This window comes from Oncorhynchus clarkii, chromosome 33 (assembly GCF_045791955.1).
Source record: "Oncorhynchus clarkii lewisi isolate Uvic-CL-2024 chromosome 33, UVic_Ocla_1.0, whole genome shotgun sequence".
In the NCBI taxonomy this organism is placed as follows: domain Eukaryota; kingdom Metazoa; phylum Chordata; class Actinopteri; order Salmoniformes; family Salmonidae; genus Oncorhynchus; species Oncorhynchus clarkii.
Window position 1 is genome coordinate 5885495 of NC_092179.1, and position 26239 is coordinate 5911733.

General features: G+C 43.1%; 1 protein-coding gene across 1 annotated transcript; it reads left to right on the forward strand.

Moving 5' to 3' along the window:
• The first annotated feature begins 146 nt into the window (after positions 1–146).
• Positions 147–25967, forward strand: LOC139392814 (sodium- and chloride-dependent GABA transporter 2-like). The gene is made up of 14 exons (XM_071141092.1): positions 147–1878; positions 5601–5735; positions 5996–6136; positions 6309–6396; positions 6632–6764; positions 8577–8711; positions 10819–10922; positions 11073–11197; positions 11311–11423; positions 12431–12568; positions 13771–13873; positions 15572–15672; positions 15880–16050; positions 25160–25967. Exons 1-14 carry the CDS (start codon positions 1761–1763, stop codon positions 25325–25327), a joined length of 1773 nt encoding a protein of 590 aa, XP_070997193.1. The 5' UTR covers positions 147–1760; the 3' UTR covers positions 25328–25967.
• The last annotated feature ends 272 nt before the right edge of the window (positions 25968–26239 follow it).

Sequence of the window (26239 nt, forward strand, 5' to 3'; positions counted from 1 at the left end):
AGTTTGGGGTGGGTCATCAGAAGGCCTGACTGTTTCTGGAGCCGTGGGATCAAAGGATTCAGGACACAACCTCTGGTATTCAACCCATGACGAGAGATCCATAGTATCTAGCAGAATATCCCTGGCCGCATGTGGCTTCCCATGTTTCTCACGCCCAATCCCAGATCAACCTGTCTGTCTTAGTCTGTAGGAGTTGTCAAAGGAGACGGAAAGGTTCATTAGGAGTTAAAAAAAAAAAAAAAAATGTAATATTGGCAGTCAGTTGACTGTTGTACACCAATATGAAATCAATTTTCTTGCAACAATGCTATGAACTCGTTACGTTTTCTTTTGTCTGCCTTCTTTAATTCATTGTTTGGCTTGGTGATAAGTCTAATCGTGCAAATATCTAAGCGCAGGATTTAAATTCACATTAGTGTTCCATTAGTGTACCTGTGCAGGGGAATGCAGTAAAGGTGCGTTAATTGCATGTAATGTGATTCTGAACACATCTGCTTCAGCTACTGTATTTAGGGAAACCCACTAACCAGTGGAAGCAAAGCCAAGTAAAATCCAGTCCTGACCTCCGCTGCTTTCACCCACTCACCTCTTTAAAAGACATGCTAACCAGAGAGGAAAACGTTGATCACGAGACAGGACGTAGCTGATTGCAGTTGGACACTGGATCATTAACCAAAACAAATTGTATAATTAATCTTTGATTCATTTGTTACATGGTCCTGTATGCCTTGTGAATGACTATTTTAAGTGTTTTTAGAATCAACTGACTCAATAAGTGGGAGTATCTAAGAGGGGAGGGGTCATATGGGCAGAGAGTAGATTGGAGGATGAGCCTAAATTTAGGATTACAACCTCCCACCCCCTATTTGCTCCTCATGTTAAATACTAAAATGTGAATATCTACAGATCAATATTCACTGACTGAGAGCCAAACTTGAGACTTGAGACACCCCATAACAATGAATGGTACGTACTTGACTAATATTTTAATTCTAAGACATTGGTGTAAAACATGGTACGTTATGTCTTTTTCTACGTTTTTATTTTGTATCAAATAAGTTGTAAGATGACTTCATCTCTGGGCATATTTTAGTGTGAGATCTAAGGTTTAGTGTGGAATCATCCTGGGCTGTTTGCCCAGATTTTAGATGTTCAATGTAAAACATTTGTAAAGAGTTAATCAATTCTGTAAGCATGCGGTCTCAGGGCTTTTGCCGCTCCCACCCATTCATGATCAATGTCAGTACAGTATGTACATGACGTAATGGGACATGGTGATCAATGCCACATGTTAATCAATTTAAGGTTGGCCTGAACTTGATTGTGTAAAGCTCTGCCTTTTTTGTTGTTGAGTGCATTAAGTTCTTCAGATGGCAGTTTGAGAGAGCCACAAACATTATTTGAGGAGTCATTAGACAAAAGATAGGGCGCAGTATCAATGTACTTGACATGTACTTACATGTTAACCCTGAAATCTGGAACCTGTTTTGCTAACTTTCCACTCCTTGGCCAACATGGCTTGACATAGAGTGGAATAATAACTCAACCGGACAGGTACCTAGGCTACTTACATGTGACTTTACATTTAATTAAATAGACGTGTATGTGCGTCACTACATGTAGGTACTTGTCTTGAAAACAGCCAAACTCATTCTGTGTTTTTATTGCTTGAAATAGTTCAAGCGGGCCTCTCAAATGGCAAGAACAGCAGCAGGTTGAAGGACCTAGTCCCTGTCCCTCAGCCCCAGTCAGAGGAGAAGATGCAGGAGAGGGGCCAATGGAGCAACAAACTGGAGTTCATCCTGTCTGTGATGGGATCCATCATCGGCCTGGGGAACATGTGGCGCTTTCCTTACCTCTGCTACAAGAACGGAGGAGGTACGTTCTAAAGGATGAGCCCAGGCTAGGTCACAGACGTTTAATTTGGAGTCACAAAGATGAGCATGTATTAATGTTTGACAGGTCGTCATTTTAAATAAGGATTTGTTCTTAATTGAAAATAATAGTTTGCAAATTATTTTCTTGACTTGTTCATTTTAGGTCCTAGTGGAACACAGAGCTTCAACCGTGTATCTCCAGCAACCGATTTGCAAATGACTATTTTAATGTAATAACATTTGTTATTAATAACATACACTGAGGCCTAGCTATAAAAACATTGTTGGGTCTAATTGGGACTCAGGCCTATTTAGATCAGGCCATGGGTTTAGGGAAATGCTTATGTAGGTGCTACATCAGATGTTTCTCTCTGTGGGGTGTATGCGATCAGAGGTTAGGGGTCAGAGAATGTCACAGCTGTTTCCCCTCCGTCCTAAATAGCCTGTGGTCAAGCAGTTGCCCCTGCAGCGTTTGCCATGCTCCGGAAATCCATCCATCCAAGCACTCTAAACATCCTCAGATTGGCTGACGTCAAAAGTCGACAGACTGCGTTGCGTCATAAACTCTGCGTGAAAATAAAATTTGTTGACATTGAGATTATTCACAGACTGGAATGTATGTCTGTGAAACCCAATGGATGAAACACCTTTATTATAGTGTCTACATGAGGTAATTCTGACTTTCTTAGGCGTACCTTATCACTGACTCATGGTCCTCGGTATCTCAGTTGGTAGAGCATGGCACTTGTAACGCCAGGATAGAGATTTCGATTCCCGGGATGACCTGAGCTATAAAAATAAAAAAAAGTTTAAAAAATGGATGCACTCCCTTGTGACTGCAGAACAGCCTCAATTTGTCGGGGCATGGACTCTACGAGGTGTCAGTCGTTCCCATGTTGATTCCAATGCTTTCCACAGTTCTGTATCTTTACTCCGACTCGCTTGTTCCATCTCAGCCTTTTATGCTCGCTTCGAGGCAAGCAACACTAAAGCATACAAGATGTTCCGGACGTCTGTGTGATCACGCTCTCCGTAGCCGATGTGGCATGTGTCTTCACTGACATTTTCAACCTCTCACTGACCTAGTATGTAATACCTACATGTTTAAAGCAGTCCACCGTAGTCCCTGTGCCCAAGAAAACGAAGGTAACCTGCCTAAATGACTACTGCCCCTTAGCAAAAACATATAGCCATGAACTGCTTTGAAAGGCTGGTCATGGCTCACAACAACACCATTATCCCAGAAACACTAGACCCACAACAATTTGCATACCGCACCAACAGATCCACAGATGATGCAGTCTCAATCGCACTCCACACTGCCCTTTCCCACCTGGACAGAAGGAACACCTATATGAGAATGCTATTCATTGACTACAACTCAGCGTTTAACACCATAGTGCCCTTAAAGCTCATCACTAAGCTAAGGAACCTGGGAATAAACACCTCCCTCTGCAACTGGATCCTGGACTTCGTGACGGGCCGCCCCCAGGTGGTAAGAGTAGGCATCAACACATTAGCCACACTGATCCTCAACACGTGGGCCCCTCAGGGATGCGTGCTTGGTTCCTTCCTGTACTCCCTGTTTACCAATGACTGCCTGGCCAAGCATGACTCCAACACCATCATTATGGTTGCCTACCACACAACAGTGGTAGTCCTGATCACCGACAACGATGAGACAGCCTATAGGGAGGTAGTCAGAGAGCTGGCAGTGTGTTGCCAGGACAACAGCCTCTCCCTCAACGTGAGTAAGACAAGGAGCTGATCATGGACTACAGGAGAAGGCTGTCTGAACGGGACTCCATTAACATCGACGGGGTGCAGGTTGACAGCTTCATAGTGGAGCGGTTCCTTGGTGTCCACATCACCAACAAACTATCATGTTCCAAACAAGACAGTTATGAATAGGGCACAACGACACCTTTTCCCCCTCAGGAGACAAAAGATTTTATGGTTCCCCAGATCCTCAAAAAGTTCTACAGCTGCACCATCGAGAGCATCCTGACCAGTTGCATCACCTCGACATCTGACCATAAGGCACTACAGAGGGTAGTGCGTACTGCCCAGTCCATCACTGGTGCCAAGCTTCCTGTCATCCAGGACCTATATACTAGGTGGTGTCAGACGAAGGCCCCCCCCCACCTTTATTTTTACTCTGCAGCTACTCGCTGTTTTATTATCTATGCGTTGTCACTTTACCCCTACCTACATGTACAAATTACCTCAAATAAATTATACCCCCCCACACCCACACATTGACTCTGTACCGGTACCCCCTGTATATAGGGCTGCCGAGTGGCGCAGCGGTCCAAGGGAGTGCTAGACGCGTCAGTGCAGACCCTGGTTCGATCCCGGGCTGTATCTCAACCCGCAGTGATCAGGAGTCCCTAGGGCGCAATTGTCCCAGCGTCATCCGGGTTAGGGGAGGGTTTGGCCGGGGTAGGCCGTCATTGTAAATAAGAATTTGTTCTTGCCTAGTTAAGTAAATACAAATATAGCCTGGCTATTTTCTTGTTTTTCATTTTATTTTTGACTTTAGTTTTATTTAGTAAATATTTCTTAACTCTATTTTCTTAACTGCATTGTTGGTTATTAAGGGCTTGTAAGTAAGCATTTCACGGTAAGGTCTACTACACCTTTTGTATTCGGCGCATGTGACAAATAAGGTTTGATTTGATCCCACAGATTGGATTGAGATCTGGTGACTGGGCAGGCCACTGCAGTAAGCGGAATTCACTGTCATGTCTGTGGAACCATTCCTGGACAATCCTAGTCTTGTGGCATGGGGCATTATCCTGCTGAAAAAAATGAATTTGCAAATGGATACACTGCTGCCATGAAGGGATGCACCTGATTGGCAATAATGTTAAGAATTTTATCAAGTGGCCCAATGTGTGCCATGAAAACACATCCCACACCATCACCACCAGCCTGAAGTGTTGAAACGCGGCATGATGGATGCATGTACTTGTGGTTTTCTCCATACCCTAGTCCTCCCATCAGCAGGAACTGGAATTCAGCAGACCAGGCATTTTTTTTTTTTACAATCATCCAGTATCCAGTGTTTTTGTTCCTTAGTCCACTGCAACCGCAGTTTCTTGTTTTTGGCTGAAGGAAGTGGGACTCTGTAAGGTCGTCAGTTGCCATACCCCATTTGTATCAGGGAACGACAAGTTGTGCATTCCTTTATGGGTCTTTGGGCACCAATGTTGTGCTTGACTGTCAGTTTACTAATTGTAGCATATCTGTTATGCACAATTCGTGTCAGCTTCCTTTGTCCTCTTTCCTCAATGTCCAGTTTTTGACCATTGGCTTGCTTTTGGCTGGATGTCCTTTGGGTGGTGGACCATTCTTGATACACACAGGAAACTGTTGAGCGTAAAAAAAAACAGCAGCATTGCAGTTCTTGGGACACAAAAACCGGTGCTCCTGGCACTCACGACCTTACCCCGTTCAAAGGCACTTGAATCTTTTGTCTTGCCCATTCATCCTCTGAATGGCGCACACACACACAATTCATGTCTCAATTGTCTCGAGGCTTAAAAATCCTTCTTTAATCTGTCTCCTCCCCTTCGTCTACACTGATTTTGAAATGGATGTAACAAGGTGACATCAATAAGGGATCATAGCTTTCATCTGGATTCACCTGGTCAGTCTGTCATGGAAAGAGTTTTGTACACTGTATATTTTTTGAATGATTCCCCATTTCCCATCCCCCAGGTGCATTTCTCATCCCCTACCTAATCTTCCTGTTCACCTGTGGCATACCTGTGTTCTTCCTGGAGACTGCTCTGGGCCAGTACACCAGCGAGGGAGGCATCACCTGCTGGAGGAAGATCAGTCCACTCTTTGAGGGTAACCTGCTCTTTCCTATGGGACTATATCTTCCTTTAAGGCATTATACTGTAAACAAAGTTATGCTATACAATAAGGGTTTGTGTCTGAGCTTTTTACACTTTTTCATGTGTCACTGTTATAAACAATGTGTACTTATATTGTAATTACATAGTTACTACCATGTTTTTTTTCCTGGTTTGAGTGACACTTACTACAAAGTGGGACTTTTTATTTACTTTCTATCCATTCCTCCCTGTTTGTCCCTGTCTTTGATCCAGGTCTTGGCTACGGCACCCAGATCATTGTGGCTCTGCTGAACTCCTACTACATTGTGGTTCTGGCTTGGGGAATCTTCTACCTGTCTTTCTCCTTCTCCTGGGAACTCCCTTGGTCCTCCTGTAACAACACCTGGAATACAGGTGAGGAGACAACAATAATGGAAATGTCAGCTTTTTTTTTTTTTTTTAAGTGGCTTTGCTGTATGGAGCGATATTACAAATAAAAAATGATTGAATTCCATATTACTGCTTTTAACACTTGTCAGTGATTTTATGGTGGTAATGATGCAACATGTGAACATTTTTATCTAAGAAAATTGCGTGGAGTTTCAGAGGAGGAACTATTCTGTCAACTACACCCTGCCCGAAAACTCCACATCCCCCGTCATTGAATTCTGGGAGTAAGTATTCACAGCACCTCTCTTTCTTATTCAACACATCTCAATTCAAATATTTTTGTTGTTGTCCAGGGCTAGGCTTAATCTGTGTCCTGGAAACCGGACCCTCAAGTCTAAGATTTTAACATTATTTGGAGTAGCTGAGGGTACTTAAAATCAGAATATCTAAACTAGAATTGTTATTGCACTTCATCCGTTGTGATTTTGTTCTGACCACCTGTGTTATGTGTTTATTCAGGCGAAGAGCCTTGAGGCTGTCGTCTGGCATCGACCACATGGGCTCTCTGAACTGGGACCTGGCCTTCTGTCTGGCCATCGCCTGGGTCATGTGTTACTTCTGCATCTGGAAAGGGGTCAAATCCACTGGGAAGGTGGACTTGCTTCTTTCAATTCTTCCTGTCTTTATTTATTTACTCCACCAGAGTCCTGTTCATTAGGCATTAACCCCTTACACTTGTGGGAATTGGCCTATATGGATAGGGATCAATTGAAATGTTTATTACAGAGGAAATATTGAAATTATATGCATAACAGTGGTTGCAATCAAACGGGAACAATTTGGAGATTATGGGGAAATTATTAGACTAAAGGTGATGACAAAACAGTTAATCTGAATCTAGGTTGAATCCAAACATGACATTTTATGTGCATTTACTGTGGTGCAAATGTATGTTTCACCACATTTGTTGATAACGAAATTTGAAAAAACTCTGGATACATTCAGTAACATGATACGAATATTCATGGAACATTTGGGGTAGGTGCATCCCCCCCAAAAATGGTTTTGAGTGAAAGGTCTAACTGGAGTTTCTAAGTGGCCACACAACTCTCCAAAGTGTGCACAGTTCCTACCTCATTTCAATGCACTTTTATGACTCAAAGAACCATTTTCCACTAAGGTGCTTTTCTTGTACTCTCCTTACTGTGGCGTTGAGGAACTTTTTTTTTGAACTCTCATGTGGCTTAGTTGGTAGAGCATGACACGAGGTTGGTGGCACCTTAATTGGGGACGACGGGCTCGTGGTAATGACTGGAGCGTAATCAGTGGAATGATATGAAATGCATGGTTTCCCATTCCATTTGCTCTGTTCTGGACATTATTATGAGGTGCTCTACCCTCAGCAGCCTCCTGTGGCACCAGGGTTGTAGTTTCTATTCCCATGGGGGACCACTACCAACAAATATGTAAATGTTTGCACCCACTACTCTGGATAAGAGCATCTACTCGATGACTAAAATGTAATGTAAAATTAACACATCCCTGCATCCTGCACTTTACACAATTACTGTTGGTTGTGCATTCCACAAAAGGTCCATTATAAATCGCAATCTGGTCAGGTGGGCATCATTTTAAAGAGTGTTCTATTGCCAACATGGCTAGCTAAGTTACAGATCAGGGTCATGTTCATTAAAATACAATCTTAGTGTTAGGCTTTCACAAGGCAATTCCAGGAAGCAGATTGTAATTTTGGTGTGCATAGAATAGGGTGACAAGTGCATTCAAATGCGTGTTCACAATACCACAAACAGGCATTCTGTTCAGAGCAACCAATGGTAGGACGCCATATCATCTTGTAACTGTACATCGAGCATAGTGATCATAAACGTTAACAGTGTATATTACATGGGTTTTATGATATGAAAATGTGAAGTGCACATTTGGACTAATGGGTGTATGGCTTGCTTGTAAGACATCAAAGCTGTATTCATTATAATCCTTAACGTCTCATCTTTCGAAATACGTTGTCTTATTTATTTACAGCATTTCCCTCCTTCAGACAAACAAACAACACAAACAAAAATGTTGCAAAGGTTGCCCAACTAGCAGGAGGGATGGGGGGCAACTTCTTGTCACGTGCGGTGTTCAAGTTCAGAACGGCTGTCAGTCAAAACGAATACTGGTCTGTAAAGCGGAAACCTTGAGCTCTGAGGTCATGTATAGCATGTTACCGTACAGCCACTGCGTTCTAATTTAGGCGCTTATCAGTGTCCAAATCTTCCATTTTGAATTCGTATACGGGTACGAGTGTAAAGAGCTACACAGAGGAAGCAGAGTGAAACAGGGAGGGACTACCTGGTCTTGTTAGTTTATTTCTTCCATTGAATAAAAAATAAAAAAACATATCATGACCCTGATGGGTTAGATCACTGACTTTTTCAATATGATTCCATCCAATCTACAGGTGGTGTACTTCACAGCTACCTTCCCCTACCTGATGCTAATAGTTCTGCTGATTCGTGGCGTCACTTTACCTGGAGCGGACCTAGGGATCAAGTTCTACCTTTACCCTGACCTGTCAAGACTAGCAGACCCTCAGGTAGGTACCACAACAATAAGAACCCCTGTCCCCTGCTGTTACATAGTAGAAACCCTGTTGACTGAACCACACACTTGCATCAGGTAGCTCATTGTTGTGGGAGTAATGGTATGAAATTACATTTTATACTCAGAATAGCAAACAGTCTACTCTCAGTATTTTACAATGAGGTGACTATCACAACATAATGAGGTATGTTCGAGACTGGTATGATTTCAAAGAAATTGTCCATAATAGTTATCTCAATATTACCCTATGTCTTTCCACACTAGGGAATTTGAAGTTTGGAATAAGGTCCTTGGGTGAAGGTCCTCCAGGTGTGAGTGTAAATATCCCAGGGTTATCTGGAATGCTATTTTCTGCTCGGTCCATCTGTGCTCCATGAAAGAGTCTGTAGGAGGCTGTGAGTGGTGGGGTTGCACGGAGGGGCAGGGACACTGCACTGAAGGGGAACACTGACCTCCAGGACCCTCCAGCTGCTAGACTTCCCCCCCCCCCCTCAGGGTGTCAGGGCTCAGCCCTCAACTGGCTTAGCCTGGTCTGGACCAAAGCCTGGTATTTTCAGGTTCAGCATCATCAAAGTGCTTTTCTCCACATGGTGGACTGGGAAATTCGGGAATTGGGACTCAGCCGCAGCATGGCTCATGCCATAGATTTAGAGTTTGGCAAACTCGGTACCAAAACCTATTGTGTTTGTCTGCAGGGAGTTTGAGCCTGTGGGATTCATGGCATTGACACCACAGATTTCTCCTGCCCTTTCTCGAAGTCCACCCACCTACACCCTAGCAGGGCAGATATTTTGATTGCGTCATCATCCCAGGGTCCTTTGCTGCCCCGTTTTCACCTTTTCAGATCTTCTGTCTCTGGTTGTGGATTGAGAGGTGGGGCTTGTTAATCAATGTTTAGACCACAAGACGTTTAACTGACTGGTTGACAATTCACCTCTGCGGTGTCAGTGGTCCTTAATGATTAGGTAAACTCATTAGGGACAAAGAGGAAGAGCAAGGTGAAACAAGCATGCAACGCATGAGGTTGCTCTTTAATAACTCTCACATTCTGAAAACACACATAACTAATGGCGTTTTTTTTTTTTATACCATGTGCTTCATGCTTTTGGGACATGTTTTTATATATAAATAAATAAATGGTGGCCCACAGTCAGGAAACCTGCCAAAACAAAAACTGGTCACTCTCCATTACTTTTTAAAAGGAGGCTTGTATTTGCACTGTTTTATTCAAATCAAATGTTATTGGTTCGCAGATGTTAATGCTAGTGTAGTGAAGTGCTTGTGCTTCTAGTTCCAACAGTGCAGTGATATCTAACAAATATTCTAACAATTCCCAACAACTACCAAATACACACAAATCTAACAAGTAATCTAATAATTCCCCAACAACTACCTAATGCACACACACCTATATGTACATATAAATATATGGATGAGCAATGGCGGAGCTGCATAGGCAAGGTGCAGTAGATGGTATAAAATACAGTATATAGATGTGATATGAGTAATTTAAGATAAAAAATCAAATCACATTTATTTATATAGCCCTTCGTACATCAGCTGATATCTCAAAGTGCTGTACAGAAACCCAGCCTAAAACCCCAAACAGCAAGCAATGCAGGTGTAGAAGCACGGTGGCTAGGAAAAACTCCCTAGAAAGGCCAAAACCTAGGAAGAAACCTAGAGAGGAACCAGGCTATGTGGGGTGGCCAGTCCTCTTCTGGCTGTGCCGGGTGGAGATTATAACAGAACACGGCCAAGATGTTCAAATGTTCATAAATGACCAGCATGGTCGAATAATAATAAGGCAGAAAAGTTGAAACTGGAGCAGCAGCACGGTCAGGTGGACTGGGGACAGCAAGGAGTCATCATGTCAGGTAGTCCTGGGGCATGGTCCTAGGGCTCAGGTCCTCCGAGAGAGAGAAAGAAAGAGAATTAAGAAAGATATGTAAACATTATTAAAACGGCATCATTATTCATGATCTTAGGTATGATCCAATACCATCCCTAGATGACACACCTTTGCCTTTATTAGTCATTTTTCTCCTACAGTAGTTGCTTGACTGGCCTCTGTGCCCTCACCTCTCTCTGTATAACAGGTATGGATGGATGCAGGCACCCAGATCTTCTTCTCCTATGCAATCTGTCTAGGCTCCCTCATAGCATTGGGGAGTTACAACAAGTACAACAACAACTGCTACAAGTACGCTAAAGATGCATTAAACACTCTTACCAAACACACACACACACACACACACACTATGGTAATTATTGGTTCTGTTTTTATTATTCCCTTATAAGACGGAAACAAACTCCCCTTAAATCTTCATGTCTTTGGGATCTTGTTTTGCAGAGACTGCCTGGCCCTGTGCTTCCTGAACAGTGGGACAAGCTTTGTGGCAGGCTTTGCCATCTTCTCCATCCTGGGTTTCATGGCTTATGAACAGAATGTCCCCATCTCAGAGGTAGCAGAGTCTGGTGAGTGTGTGTGTTTTAATGTGACCTAGTTGTTAATTTAGATCATTTCAATAATTTGTTCAAATGCATGTTATTTCGCTATTATATATGATTCCCTGTTCTCTCTTCATTAGGTCCTGGCCTGGCCTTCATTGCATACCCTCGTGCTGTGGCAATGATGCCGTTTTCTTCACTATGGGCCGTCTTCTTCTTTATCATGATCATCCTGCTAGGGTTGGACAGTCAAGTAAGGCCTCCGAAGTCATTTACAATGTTTATGAACGTACTGTCAAGAAAATTGGCCCAGTTAAGGACAAAACGGACCACTTCTGTACAACGAGAACTGAGAGGCGATCCAAGATCATTGTTAAATCAAATCAAATCAAATTTTATTTGTCACATACACATGGTTAGCAGATGTTAATGCGAGTGTAGCGAAATGCTTGTGCTTCTAGTTCCGACAATGCAGTAATAACCAACAAGTAATCTAACTAACAATTCCAAAACTACTGTCTTATACACACAAGTGTAAGGGGATAAAGAATATTATGTACATAAAGATATATGAATGAGTGATGGTACAGAGCGGCATAGGCAAGATACAGTAGATGGTGTCGAGTATAGTATATACATATGAGATGAGTATGTAAACAAAGTGGCATAGTTTAAAGTGGCTAGTGATACATGTATTACATAAAGATGCAGTAGATGATAGAGTACAGTATATACGTATACATATGAGATGAATAATGTAGGGTATGTAAACATTATATTAGGTAGCATAGTTTAAAGTGGCTAGTGATATATTTTACATCATTTCCCATCAATTCCCATAATTAAAGTGGCTGGAGTTGAGTCAGTGTGTTGGCAGCAGCCACTCAATGTTAGTGGTGGCTGTTTAACAGTCTGATTGCCTTGAGATAGAAGCTGTTTTTCAGTCTCTCGGTCCCAGCTTTGATGCACCTGTACTGACCTCGCCTTCTGGATGATAGCGGGGTGAACAGGCAGTGGCTCGGGTGGTTGTTGTCCTTGATGATCTTTATGGCCTTCCTGTGACATCGGGTGGTGTAGGTGTCCTGGAGGGCAGGTAGTTTGCCCCCGGTGATGCGTTGTGCAGACCTCACTACCCTCTGGAGAGCCTTATCTATGTAACCAAACATACCTAGCCTAACATGATATCAGAGATGCTTACTATTTGTTACCAAACATGCCTAGAACTGAGATGTGTTAAAATACCTCTCCCTTTCTCTCCAGTTTGTGTGTGTAGAGAGCTTGACAACGGCCATGGTGGACATGTATCCCGAGGTGTTTCGTCGTAAGAACCGCAGGGAGCTCTTTCTGGCTTTAGTGGCCTTCATCTCCTTCCTCATGGGCCTGATCATGTTGATGGAGGTAGGCATCACATCTGGAATTTGGAATTAACCCTCATGGGCTAGTTAGGGGGAGACACCTGCCTGGGGACTGGGTTGGGGATAAACCCTCAAGGCCTATTTAAATGTGTTCTTTTGCTGTAATATGCAGACAGACATTAAGTCTAACTTACCAGGTGGCTGGTCGAGATTGCGTTCAAAACAAATATATACTCTGATTTGTTTTATTACCTAGGACATTTTCATTTTGCGGACAGAAACCACTTTAGAGTGATTAACAGCCTCATCACTGTGGTTCAGGACAGTTGTACACTACATGACCAGGGGCCTCCTGAGTGTCGCAGCGGTCTAAAGCACTGTATCGCAGTGTTGAGGCGTCACTACTGCCTGGAGGTTTGATCCCAGGCTGTGTCACAGCTGGCTGTGACCGGGAGTCCCATAGGGCGGCGCATAATTGGCTCAGCGTTGTCCGAGTTAGGGGAGGGTTTGGCCAGGAGGCTTTCCTTCACTCATCACGCTCTAGTGACTCCTTGTGGCGGGCAGGGCACCTGCAAGTTGACTTTGGTCATTAGTTGAGCGTTTCCTCTGACATGTTGATGCGGCTGGCTTCCGGGTTAAGCAAGCAGGTGTTATGAAGCAGCGCGGTTTGAGCGTTGGGCCAGTAACCGAAAGGTTGCTGGATCGAATCCCCGAGCTGACAAGGTCAAATTCTGTCGTTCTGCCCCTGAACAAGGTACTGCTCCCCGGTAGGCTGTAATTGTAAATAAGAATTTGTTCTTAACTGACTTGCCTAGTTAAATAAAGGGTAAATAAAAAACAATAAATTAAAGCGAGGCTTAGCAGGTCATGTTTCAGAGGACGCATGACTTGACTATCGCCTCTCCAGAGCCAGTTGGGGAGTTGCAGCGATGAGACCAGATCGTAACTACCAATTGGATGTCGTGAAAAAGGGGGTTTAAAAAAAATATATGTGGACTCCTGCTCGTCGAACATCTCATTCCAAAATCATGGGTATTAATACGGAGTTGGTCCCCATTTGATGCTATAACAGAAGGCTTTCCAATAGATATTGAAACATTGCTACGGCGATTAGGCCTGTCTCGCCATCAGCGTTCCAATTCATTCTGAAGGTGTTCGATGGGGTTTAGGTCAGGGGTCTGTGCAGGCCAGATAAGTTCTTCCACACCGATCTCAAGTGTTTTTGAGTTGTTTTCTTGTCTCCAGGGTGGGTTATATGTATTCCAGCTGATGGATTACTATGCTGCTAGTGGCATGTGTCTTCTCTTCATGGCCATCTTTGAGACGGTCTCCATCGCATGGGTCTATGGTAAGTTAGAATACAATTCTACAACAACACAACAAAATATCTGATGGAACTGTTCAATCCCACAAAGACAGAACTGTAACTGGTTTATTCAAGAATACAGTGCATTCGGGAAAGTATTCAGACCCCTTCACTTTTCCCACATTTTTATGTTACAGCCTTATTCTAAAATTGATGAAATGTTATTTTTTCATGAATCTACACACAAAACCCCATAATGACAAAACAGGATTTGAGACATTTTTGCTCATTTATAAAAAAAAATCTCTTACTTACAAAAGTGTTCAGACCCTTTGCTATGAGAGCTCAGGTGCATCCTGTTTCCATTGGACATGATTTGGAAAGGCACACACCTGTCTATATAAGGTCCAACTGTTGACAGTGCATGTCAAAGCAAAAACCAAACCATGAGGTCAAAGGAATTGTCTGTAGAGTTCTGAGACAAGATTTTGTCAAGGCCCAGATCTGGGGAAGGGTACTAAAACATTTCTGCAGCATTGAAGGTCCCCAACAACAGTGGCCTCCATCATTCCTAACTGGAGGAAGTTTGTAACTACCAAGACTCTTCCTAGAGCTGGCCGCCCGGCCAAACTGAGCAATTGGGGGAGAAGGGCCTTGGTAAGGGAGGTGACCAAGAACCCAATGGTCACTGACAGAGCTCCAGAGTTCCTCTGTGGAGATGGGAGAACCTTCCAGAAGGATAACCGTCTCTGTAGTACTCCACTAATTAGGCCTTTATGGTAGAGTGGCCCGACGGAAGCCACTCCTCAGTAAAAGGCACATGACAACCTGCTTGGAGTTTGCCAAAAGGCACCTAAAGGACTTTCAGACCATGAGAAACAAGATTCTCCAATCTGACAAAACCAAGATTGAACTCTTTGGCCTGAATGCCAAGCGTAGCATCTGGAAGAAACCTGGCACCATCCCCACAGTGAACTATGGTGGTGGCAGCATCATGCTGTGGGGATGTTTTTCAGCTGCAGGGACTGGAAGACTAGTCAGGATCCAAGGAAAGATGAACGGCTCAAAGTACAGACAGTTTTCGTTACTAATCTTTCTCCAGATTGCTCAGGACCTCACTGGGGCGAAGGTTCACTTTCTAACAGGACAACAACCCTAAGCACACAGCTAAGACAATGCAGGAGTGGCTTCGGGACAAGTCTCTAAATGTCCTTGAGTGGCACAGTCAGAGCCAGGATATGAACCAGATCGAACATCTTTGGAGAGACCTGAAAATATGTGTGCAGTGACGCTCCCCATCCAACCTGACAGAGTTTGAGAGGATCTGCAGGGAAGAATGGGAGAAACTCCCCAAATACAGGTATGCGAAGCTTGTAGCATAATACCCAGAAGACTCAAGGCTGTAATTGCTGCCGAAGGTGCTTCAACAAAGTACTGAGTAAAGGGTCTGAATTATTTTTTTAGAAATTAGCAAACATTTCGAAAAACCAGTTTTTGCTTTGTCATTGTGTGTGTGGATTGAGAGAGAGAAAATGATTTAAAATTTTTAGAATAAGGCTGTAACGTAAACAAAATGTGAGTCAAGGGGTCTGAATACTTTCCGAATGCACTGTATATTCCTCACCTTTGATAGTACTGTTCAGAGACTGCTTCATAGTCTCAATTGTTGACATTTGTGTCCACAGCTCTTTTGACCAAACCCAGCATGGTTAGCCTGTCTCTCTCTGTATGTTGTTCCAGGTGTCGACCGCTTCTATGATAACATCGAAGACATGATTGGCTACCGTCCAGGACCTTACATTAAATACTGCTGGCTGTATGTCACCCCAGCCACATGCGTTGTGAGTAACCTACAAACCCATGTAAACTCTCATATACAGTATAAAATGTAATTAGTTATGGTTAGGGAAAGGATTTTTTTCCTCACCAGGAACAACTCTGGGCCCTAGACAGATCCCATGATTTGGAAAAACACCAGTTACAGTTGTAAATGTTGACGGCCCCAGTCAATGCCCACTTCTAAATCAAATACTTGTTTTTTTCTCTAGGCAACCTTTGCATTCTCCCTCATCAAGTACACCCCTCTGAAGTACAACAATGAGTATGTGTACCCCTGGTGGGGCTATGTGATAGGCTGGCTCCTGGCTCTTGCCTCCATGGTCTGCATCCCTTTCTGGATGATCTACAAACTCTCCACCACAGAAGGAACGTTCAGAGAGGTGAATTTAGGTTCCTTTCCTCTTGACACAACATACACTACATGGTCAAAAGTATGTGGACACCTGCTCGTCGAACATCTCATTCCAAAATCATGAACATTAATATGGAGTTGGTTCCCCCTTTGATGCTATAACAGCCTCTACTCTTCTGGGAAGGCTTTCCACTAGATGTTGAAACTTTGCTGCGGGGACTTGCTTGCATTCAGTCAAGAGAGCATTTACAAAAGGTCGGGCACTGATTTTGGGCGATTAGGCCTGGCTCGCAGTTGGCATTCCAATTCATCCCAAAGGTGTCTGATGTGGTTAAGGTCAGGGCTTCTTCCACCGATCTCAACAAAGTTTTTTTTTTTTTTTTTTTTTTTTTTTTTTTGTGCATTTTTTATGATTATACAGATAGTACAGAACAGTTAGAGTGCAGAACTCACACGGGTCCCCTACCAAATCAACCCCCCCCCCAATGTTCTAACAGAGCCCCACCCCAAAACTAGACTTAAAGCAGGCTTGATATACAATGAGTAATCTAATGAAATAGATTGTTAAATAAGATCTTTGTATTTGAAAAGAGTAAAAATAATGATACAAATTCTAATTTGGGTTGGTTTATGGAGCTCTGAAATTAGCTGGGTTCATGTCTTCTACAAAGGATAAGAAAGGTTGCCAGATATTATAAAGTATAATTGCAGATTCCCTAACGGAGTAGCGTATTTTCTCTAGCTTGAGATCTTGCATAATTTCCTTTATCCAATATTAAAAGTAGGTGGAAACCGATCCTTCCACTTAAATAGTATGAGACGTCTAGCTAGAAGAGTAGTACATGCCAGCATGTTGCCCGTAGAACTGTTGAGGGGCCTCCTGTGGTGCCACTCTGAATAATGCAATAAAGGCAGATGGTTCTAAAGGTCTCTCCAGTATCTTAGAAAATGTCTCAAAATTTGATATCCAGAGATCTGTCAATTTCGGGCATGTCCAAAACGTGTAATAAAGTAGAAGGAGCCTGCTTACATCAATCACAAGTGGAATCTATTTCTGGTCTAATCTCGGATAGTATTGCCTTTGACGAATGCACCCGATTTGAACTATTTTAAATTGAATTACAGCATGTCTTCTCCATATAGATATGTCTTCTCTGGAGCAGGTATTCCCAAACTGGGGTACGTGCAATGCCGTCAGGGGTACGCCAAATAAAAATATGATTCACATTTAAAAACATATATATATATATGTGTGTCTGAAGTGTCAAATGTTGTTTTAGTAAATCTGCGGATGAATAGTGTGAATATGCCATACCCAAATCCAAGATTTTATTTGTAAGATCCCCTAGGTGTTGAATATTGCACTTTAATCTTGCGCTGTAGGAAATCATTTGTCCCCTTAGATAAGCCTTTATTGATTCCCATACTATTGGAGGAGACATTCCAGGGGTTTGATTAAGCTCGAAATAGCTTCATTTGAGATGATATACACCTGCTCGTATAGACTACGTTTTACGTGATAAGGTCTTATGAACTGGTAAGAAAGAAGAATAATCCCTAGCTGTGGGATTGTGTCAACGTCACGCATCAGACATGCCATATGTCTTAAGAAATAGCTGAATCGTGGATACTGTCTTTGATGAAAATTATACCTTAGGAGAGCTACAATCCAGATTGGGCAGAAGTACACAATTCATATCACCACTTAGTATTAGGTGCTGTGTGTCTGTATTTGGTAATTGAGTAAATACATTTGAAGAACTAACTGATGTCCCAGTTTGGTGCATAAATGTTAGCCAAGATAACAGGTGTATTATACAGTCTTCCTACTACAATAATGAAACGGCCTGCTGAGTCTGCCTCTACACTTGACATTGCAAACGGTATGTTTTTACTAATTAAAATGGTCGTTGCGCTAGTTTTAGAATGAAAATTGGAATGATGTGATTGACCGAGCCACCCTCCTTTGAAATGAGTGGTCAAAAGTGCGGAGATGTGCCTTTCGAAAGGCGATGTCTACTCTTACGTTTCACTGGGTGATTTCAGATTTAACATTCCAGTGAGCAAAAGGGATTGAGCAACCAGCTGTGTGTCTCATGATTTTAAGCCTAGCCATGTAAAGTCAGGTGGGAAAAGGATAGATGCCATATTACCATAACTGATCCATTAAACATTTTTCAATATCCACACGTGGTGGTGGGGGAACACTAAACCTATTGTGTAAAAAGCCCTGCTGAAATAGTGAAGTTGCGCATAATAAATAAACGAATAATAAACACTTTTAAAACCCAAAGCTAGGCTGTTTTAAAATAAACTATATAAAACATTTTCCAAATCACATCTTGCAGCAATACCACTAAGTTAGCTGCACCATCTTTAAAGAAATGAATGTAACCTAATAATATAACTGTGCTTTATCTACCCTGGATACGGGTACCATCGATAAATGGGCAGCTTCATGGTAATAAAATACAAAGTTTAAAACAAAAGGAGAATTGACTCACAAGAACTAAGGCACTTACGTTACCTAATAATAACAATATCAACTGATACCACTGGCAACGCTATACAGTATCTACAAAAGAAAAGACTGAGTCTGCAGTGGTAGACACATTCGTCCATTACCCTAATCGCCAAATAGGGGAACATTCAGCCATTTGCTTCGTCCGACCTCTGTAGAATATTCACCTTTACGAAGGCCATCACCTTATGGCGGTCTTTACAGTTGGCACTATGCATTCGGGCAGGTAGCCTCCTGGCATCCACCAAACCCAGATTTGTCCGTCAGACTGCCAGATGGTGAAGCGTGATACATCACTCCCAGAGACCGCGCTTCCACTGCTCCAGAGTCCAATGGCAGGGTGCTTTACACCCCTCTAGCTGACGCTTGGAATTGCGCATGGAGATCTTAGGCTTGTGTGTGGCTGCTCGGCCATAGAAACCCATTTCATGAAGCTCCCGACAAACAGTTGTGCTGATGTTGCTTCCAGAGGCAGTTTAGAACTCTGTAGTGAGTGTTGCTACCGAGGAAAGTTGATTTTTACGCGCCACGCGCTTCAGCACTCAATGGTCACGTTCTGTGAGCTTGTGTTACCTGACAATTCGCGGCTAAGCCGTTCACAATAACAGCACTTACAGTTGACTGGGGCAGTTCAAACTGACTTGTTGGAAAGGTGGCATCATATGATGGTGCCACGTTGAAAGTCACTGAGCTCTTCAGTATTGCCATTCTACTGGCAATGTTTGTCTATGGAGATTGCATGGCGGTGTGCTCGATTGTATACACCTGTCAGCAACGGGTGTGGCTGAAATTGCCGCATCGACTAATTTGAAGTGGTGTCCACATACCTTTGCGTGTGTGTGTTTTCTACATTGTAGAATAATAGTGAAGACATCAGAACTATGAAATAACACACATGGATTCATGTAGTAACCAAAAAAGTGTTAAACAAATCAAAATATATTTTATATTTGAGATTCTTCAAAGTAACCACCCTTTGCCTTGATGACAGCTTTGCACACTCTTGCCATTCTCTCAACCAGCTTCATGAGGTAGTCACCTGGAATGCATTTCAATTAACAGGTGTGCCTTGTCAAAAGTTAATTTGTGGAATTTCTTACCTCAATGTGTTTGAGCCAATCAGTTGTGTTGTGACAAGGTAGGTGTGGTATACAGGAGATTGCCCTATTTGGTAAAAGACAAAGTCCATATTATGGCAAGAACAGCTCAAATAAGCAAAGAGAAATGACAGTCCATCATTACTTTAAGACATGAAGGTCAGTCAGTCCGGATAATTTAAAGAACTTTGAAAGTTTCAGTCGCAAAAACCATCAAGCACTATGATGAAACTGGCTCTCATGAGTACTGCCAATTACCTCTGCTGCAGAGGATAAGTTCATTAGAGTTAACTGCACCTCAGATTGCAGCCCAAATAAAATGCTTCACAGAGTTCAAGTAACAGACACATCTCAACATCAACTGTTCAGAGGAGACTGTGTGAATCAGGTCTTTGTGGTCAAATTGCTTCAAAGAAACCACTACTAAAGGACACAAATGAGAAGAGACTTGCTTGGGCCAAGAAACACGAGCAATGGACATTAGACTGGTGAAAATCTGTCCTTTGTTCTGGAGTCCAAATTTGCGATTTTTGGTTCCAACCGCTATGTCTTTGTGAGACGCAGAGTCGGTGAATGGATGATCTTCGCATGTGTGGTTCCTACTGTGAAGCATGGAGGAGGAGGTGTGAGGGTGCTTTTCTGGTAACACTGTCAGTGATTTTATTTAGAATTCAAGGCACACTTAACCAGCATGGCTACCACAGCATTCTGCAAAAATACGTCATCCCATCTGGTTTGCAATTAGTGAGAATTTAATTTGTTTTTCAACCTGGCAATGACCCAACACACATCCAGGCTGTGTAAATCAAATCAAATGTATTTATATAGCCCTTCGTACATCAGCTGATATCTCAAAGTGCTGTACAAAAACCCAGCCTAAAATCCCAAACAGCAAGCAATGCAGGTGTAGAAGCATGGTGGCTAGGGAAAACTCCCTAGAAAGGCCAAAACCTAGGAAGAAACCTAAAGAGGAACCAGGCTATGTGGGGTGGCCAGTCCTCTTCTGGCTGTGCCGGGTGGAGATTATAACAGAACATGGCCAAGATGTTCAAATGTTCATAAATGACCAGCATGGTCAAATAATAATAATCACAGGCAGAACAGTTGAAACTGTAGCAGCAGCACGGCCAGGTTGACTGGGGACAGCAAGGAGTCATCATGTCAGGTAGTCCTGAGGCATGGTCCTAGGGCTCAGGTCCTCCGAGAGAGAGAAAGAAAGAGAGAATTAGAGAGATCGTACTTAAATTCACACAGGCCACCGGATAGGACAGGAGAAGTACTCCAGATATAACAAACTGACCCTAGCCCCCCGACACATAAACTACTGCAGCATAAATACTGGAGGCTGAGACAGGAGGGGCTAAAGGCTATTAAAGGCTATTTGACCAAGCGGGAGAGTGATGGAGTGCTTCCTCAGATGACCTAGACACCACAATCACTCGACCTCAACCCAATTGAGATGGTTTGGGATGAGTTGGACCGCAGAGTGAAGGAAAAGCAGCCAACAAGTGCTCAGCATATGTGGTAACTCCTTCAAGACTGTTGGAAAAGCATTCCTCGTGAAGCTGGTTGAGAGAATGCCAAGAGTGTGCAAAGCTGTCAACGAGGCGAAGGGTGGCTACTTTGAAGAATATAAAATATATTTTAATTAGTTTAACACTTTTTGGTTACTACATGATTCCATGTGTTATTTCATAGTTTTGATGTCTTCACTATTATTCTACAATGTAGAAATAAAGCAAAACCCTTGAATGAGTAGGTGTGTCCTAACTTTTCTGGTACTGTGTGTGTGTGGTGGTGGTTTTGTGATTTATTGGAGTGGAATGACATGTAACACAATATAATAACATCAGAGAAACATTATATACCAAAAGCATTTTTTTCTGTCACCTGAATCTGAAATCATTGTTGTTATTAGTGTTTGGTTGGATGCGTTACTGTATGTGCCTAAATTCTACTGTTTGTAAATTAGACATTAATATAATACACATGATTAATATTAGTTGTCTTTCCATTATTTGTTTCGACATCTCACTGGGATTCACCAGAATCTCCTAAATATCTCGATGGATCAATCATACACTTCTGTCAAAGACAGAGGAGCCACTCGCCCAACTTGATCTGTTATCCTGTTCACAAGTTAGACTATGCTTCACTGATTTTCTTCCTACGTCACCAGTTGTTGCTAGTGTCACAAAGCTAGCTGTGGAGACTTCGCTAGCTTAGTTGCAGGGCTTAGCTAAATTGTCTAGCTCGCCGCAAGGCTTTTCTACATGGAAGGGTTACTAGTTTGCTCTTTCGCCGGCGTTGACTAGACATTGCTTATTTGTCGAAAGCCATGCTTTTGTTTGTCGCATGACCAACATAGCGCTAGCTTCCTTTGGCTAACTAGCTAGGCAACTAGCCCACGTAGCGAATGCTAGCTATGTTCACATTGCTTCTTTGAGTGTATTTTACAAAAAGGTCTGTCTTCAACACGTTCTGTACGGGCGTTAAATGTTATGTTCCTACTACTGGTTTACCAGGCCAATTGAGTTGAAGATGCCCTGCCACTTTCAAGACGTGCCTCCGAGTGCTGGGGTTGATAGCGTCCACCATCTCAGTAGTACCTCTTGGCTTACTTAGCATGAGAGACTTCAAGCACTGGGTGTTTGCCCAACGTCTGTGTACATGGCTTCACCTCAAATCGCTCCATACATCTCTCGGCTCTCCGTCACTGGAAGGATCTTCGTTCCTGGCACTCCCCTAACTGTAGTGGCAACAAGGGAAATGGTGACATCACTCACGGGCTGGGGTACAGTTCACGAGGGAAATGTAATAAACATAACTCACTTAACAAATTGCTCACATAAATTATCTTTATCTGCTGACAGTGTTTCTTTCACTGAAGCACTTTCTACCCTCCCTTTTGAAATTGTCACGTTTTGACCAGAATGGACAATACGACTGTAGTCGGGTGGCACTCACCCCATTTGTTTACACAGATTATTAGTCTGGATTATTCTGTGGAGCAGAGCACACCTACTGTCCCGACGCACGACTCATGTCTCGGGTGTAATGAACATATGAGTGGATTTATTGTTCAGAGGGAATCCCCATCTAAGGGACTGGAGACTCTTTCCTCAAGTGGTGAGACAGATCTGAGCGAAATATGGTCAAGTGTCCGTAGAGCTCTTTGTGTTGCAAGAACACACGCACGCTTTTCTTCCCCTCAGCTTCATACTCCCCACTCTGGCCAGAGTGAGGGAAGGCGGCTTATCCCTCATCTAGGTAGCCCCGCCATGGCTAGGCAATACAACGAGCCCTGTCAACTCTCGTTACGCAGGGATCTGCTGACCCAAACGAACAAAAGATTTCCCAGATCCATGGCCCTCTGAAGTTAAATCTGGATGTGACAGGCTTGCATCGTGTCATTGATTCCACATTCTCACTGTATGGAAATAAGTGGTGGATTATTGAGAAGTGGTGTGACCAAAAACAGATAATTCCTTACCAATCCTCTGTATCCAAGGTGTTATGCTTCTTGCAGGATCTTTTGGACAGAGGGAAGGCTTTCTCAACTCTGAAGTTCTTTCTAGCTACTATCTGGGCCTGTCAAATAGGCTTCCACAAAAACACAGTGGGAAAACATCCCGTCATGTTGTTTCACTGTGTTTTTGTGGAAGCCTATTTGACAGGCCCAGATAGCAGCTAGAAAGATCTTAAGAGATGAGAAAGCCTTCCCTAATGAACCGCCTGTTGCTTACGTACAATTCCCAAGCCTTTACCACTGTCATGTAATGTGTCTATTGTGCTTGAGACTGTTTCACAGCAGCCTTTTGAGCCGTTGGAAAACGTGGAGATTAAATAGTGCTAGCTATTTAAATAGTCTGGGTGGCCATTTGATTCAGCAGTCTTATAGCTTGGGGGTAGAAGCTGTTAAGTAGCCTTTTGGACCTAGACTTGGCGCTCCGGCAGCGTTTGCCGTGCGGTAGCAAAGAGAACAGTCTATGAGTTGGGTGACTGGAGTCTGACAATTTTTTGGGCGTTCCTCTGACACCAGCTGTTCTATAGGTCCTGGATGTCAGGAAGCTTGGCCCCAGTGATGTATTGGGCCGTTCACACTACCCTCTGTAGCGCCTTACGGTCAGATACCGAGCAGTTGCCATACCAGGTGGTGATGCAACCGGTCAGGATGCTTTCGATAGTGCAGCTGTAGAACTTTTTGAGAATCTGGGGACCCATGCCAAATTGTTTGTCTTCTGAGGGGTAAAAGGTGTTATCGTGCCCTCTTCATGACTACCTTGGTGTGTTTGGACCATGATAGTTTGTTGGGGATGTGGACACCAAGGAACTTGACTCTCAACCCGCTCCACTTCAACCCCGTCGATGTAAATGGGGGCCTGTTCGGCCCTCCTTTTCCTGTAGTCCACAATCATCTCCTTTGTCTTGCTCACATTGATGGAGAGGTTGTTTGCTTGGCACCACACTGATTAGAGATCTGACCTCCCTATAGGCTGTCTCATTGTTGTCAGTGATCAGGCCTACCCACATTGTCATCAGCAAACGTAATGATGGTGTTGGAGTCGTGCTTGGCCACGCAGTCGTGGGTGAACAGGGAGTACAGGAGGGGACTAAGCACGCACCCCTGAGGGGAACCGGTTTGAGAATCAGCGTTGCAGATGTGTTGTTGCCTACCCTTGCCACCCGTCAGGAAGTCCAAGATCCAGTTGCAGAGGCAGGTGTTTAGTCCCAGGGTCCTTAGCTTAGTAATGAGCTTTATGTGCACTCTGGTGTTGAATGCTGAGCTGTGTTGGACTATAATAGCAAAGGGTTACAGCCTCTGGAGGGCCTAAGAGCTGACTCCACCAGAGGTATGGCCACCTCATGGGAACTGTTCAAGGGCATCTCCTTGCAGGAGATTTGTGATGTGGCTTGTTGGGCATCCCCTCATACTTTTGAGGTTCTACCGACAAGATGTCACTGCACCTTCATTGGTGCATACTGTCCTCGGTGTCGGGCCTCTGAGGGTTGATATTGAGACCGCATGGCTTCAGAGAGCATGTGCAATATGGGAGTTGGCCGTATCCCACAGTGAGACTTTGAAACAAATAATTGAAAGATAACTTAAGGTTACTTGTGTAACCCCGGTTCTCTAATATTATGAGTGCGACATCTCACCACATTCCCCTAGTCGCAAGCGTGTGAGGAAGTTTGTCTCGTTCAAGAGTGATCAGAGGGCAGGCGAGTGACTCTTTAGTATGAGGGGAGGGGGAGTGCCCTCATTCACCACGTGACCTGTCTGTGTCCAACACTTGTGTATAATTGGTCCTTTGAGCTACTTATTCTGGTGAACCCCACAGTTGATGTCTCACCCATATTATCAGAGAATCAGGGTTAAGCAAGTAACCTTATGTTTCTCAGTCCAGTGTTTTTATGGCAATTGTTTCATTCCTCTTTGATACACAGCATTACTAACATTATTATCTCAATCTACTCAGTCCATTATTCTTTATAAATATTTCAAATCTTCTCTGCAGCGCATTCACATCCTCCTCCAGCCCTCTAACGACCTACCCAAATCCAAGAGAGAACAGGAGAGGATGCTGGCCACCTTTGACCCCAAGGGCGAGGGAGGCATGGAGCCAGTAGGGGTACCAATCAAAGATGGCTACCTCCCAGTGGGGGTGAAGGACTCAAACTGCTAATAAGACCCCAGTGACACCATTGGAGTGACGAATTCAGTTGTCATTTTGGGAAATGAACTGAAATTCCAATTCAAGATAAAGTGTATCAGGCAGCCCGATAAGCAATGAGAAAAAGGAACAATTTTGCTCTTTTACACAACCCAATATGCTTTCAGGTATAGAACAAGTCAACTGTTCAATTACAAAAGCTTCTTTCTCATTGTTCAATGGACTCTCCACATGTATTTTATTGTTGGTCTATTGCCAAGTGATAGATTGTTGTTAGGCCTACTGTATTGTATTCCATGTATTAAAGGAATCATCTCACAGGGCACAATGTCAATTCAACGTCTTCCGCGTTGGTTAAGCGTAATTTCAATGACGTTACGTGGAAACAACATTGATTCAACCACTGTGTGCTCAGTAGGAGAGTAAAGGAAGCTGTACATTACAAATTAGATTAATAACCGTTGATGTTGTTAGAATGTGGATCATTGCTAAAGGAAGATGTATTGTGTCATCTTTGTCAATTTAACAAGAGCTAACAACGGTTGGGCTTATAGAAAACGTGTACAATATTTTAATGATTGATTTTCTGTGTAACATGACTACAAAAGACTGTACAAAATAAATATGAATCTGTATGTTTTTAAATAAACAAAATGTGTAGTATCAGTATGTTCTATGCTATTATTATGATCCTTGAGGGATCACTCTTCACTAGGGAAGGCTTTAAAATCACTTCACAGTATTGTTCTAGTCTATTCAAGTCTTTTCCTGGACCAAGTTCTATTCTAGGTATAGATATTTTATAAATCAGAGCAACAATGATCTAGCAATATTCAGGGCACATGCTGTGAACCATTAGAAGTAGCGCTATCCACGCGGACTACTAGGCACAGTTCCAGTTCGGGTTGATGATTGGCTGAAAAG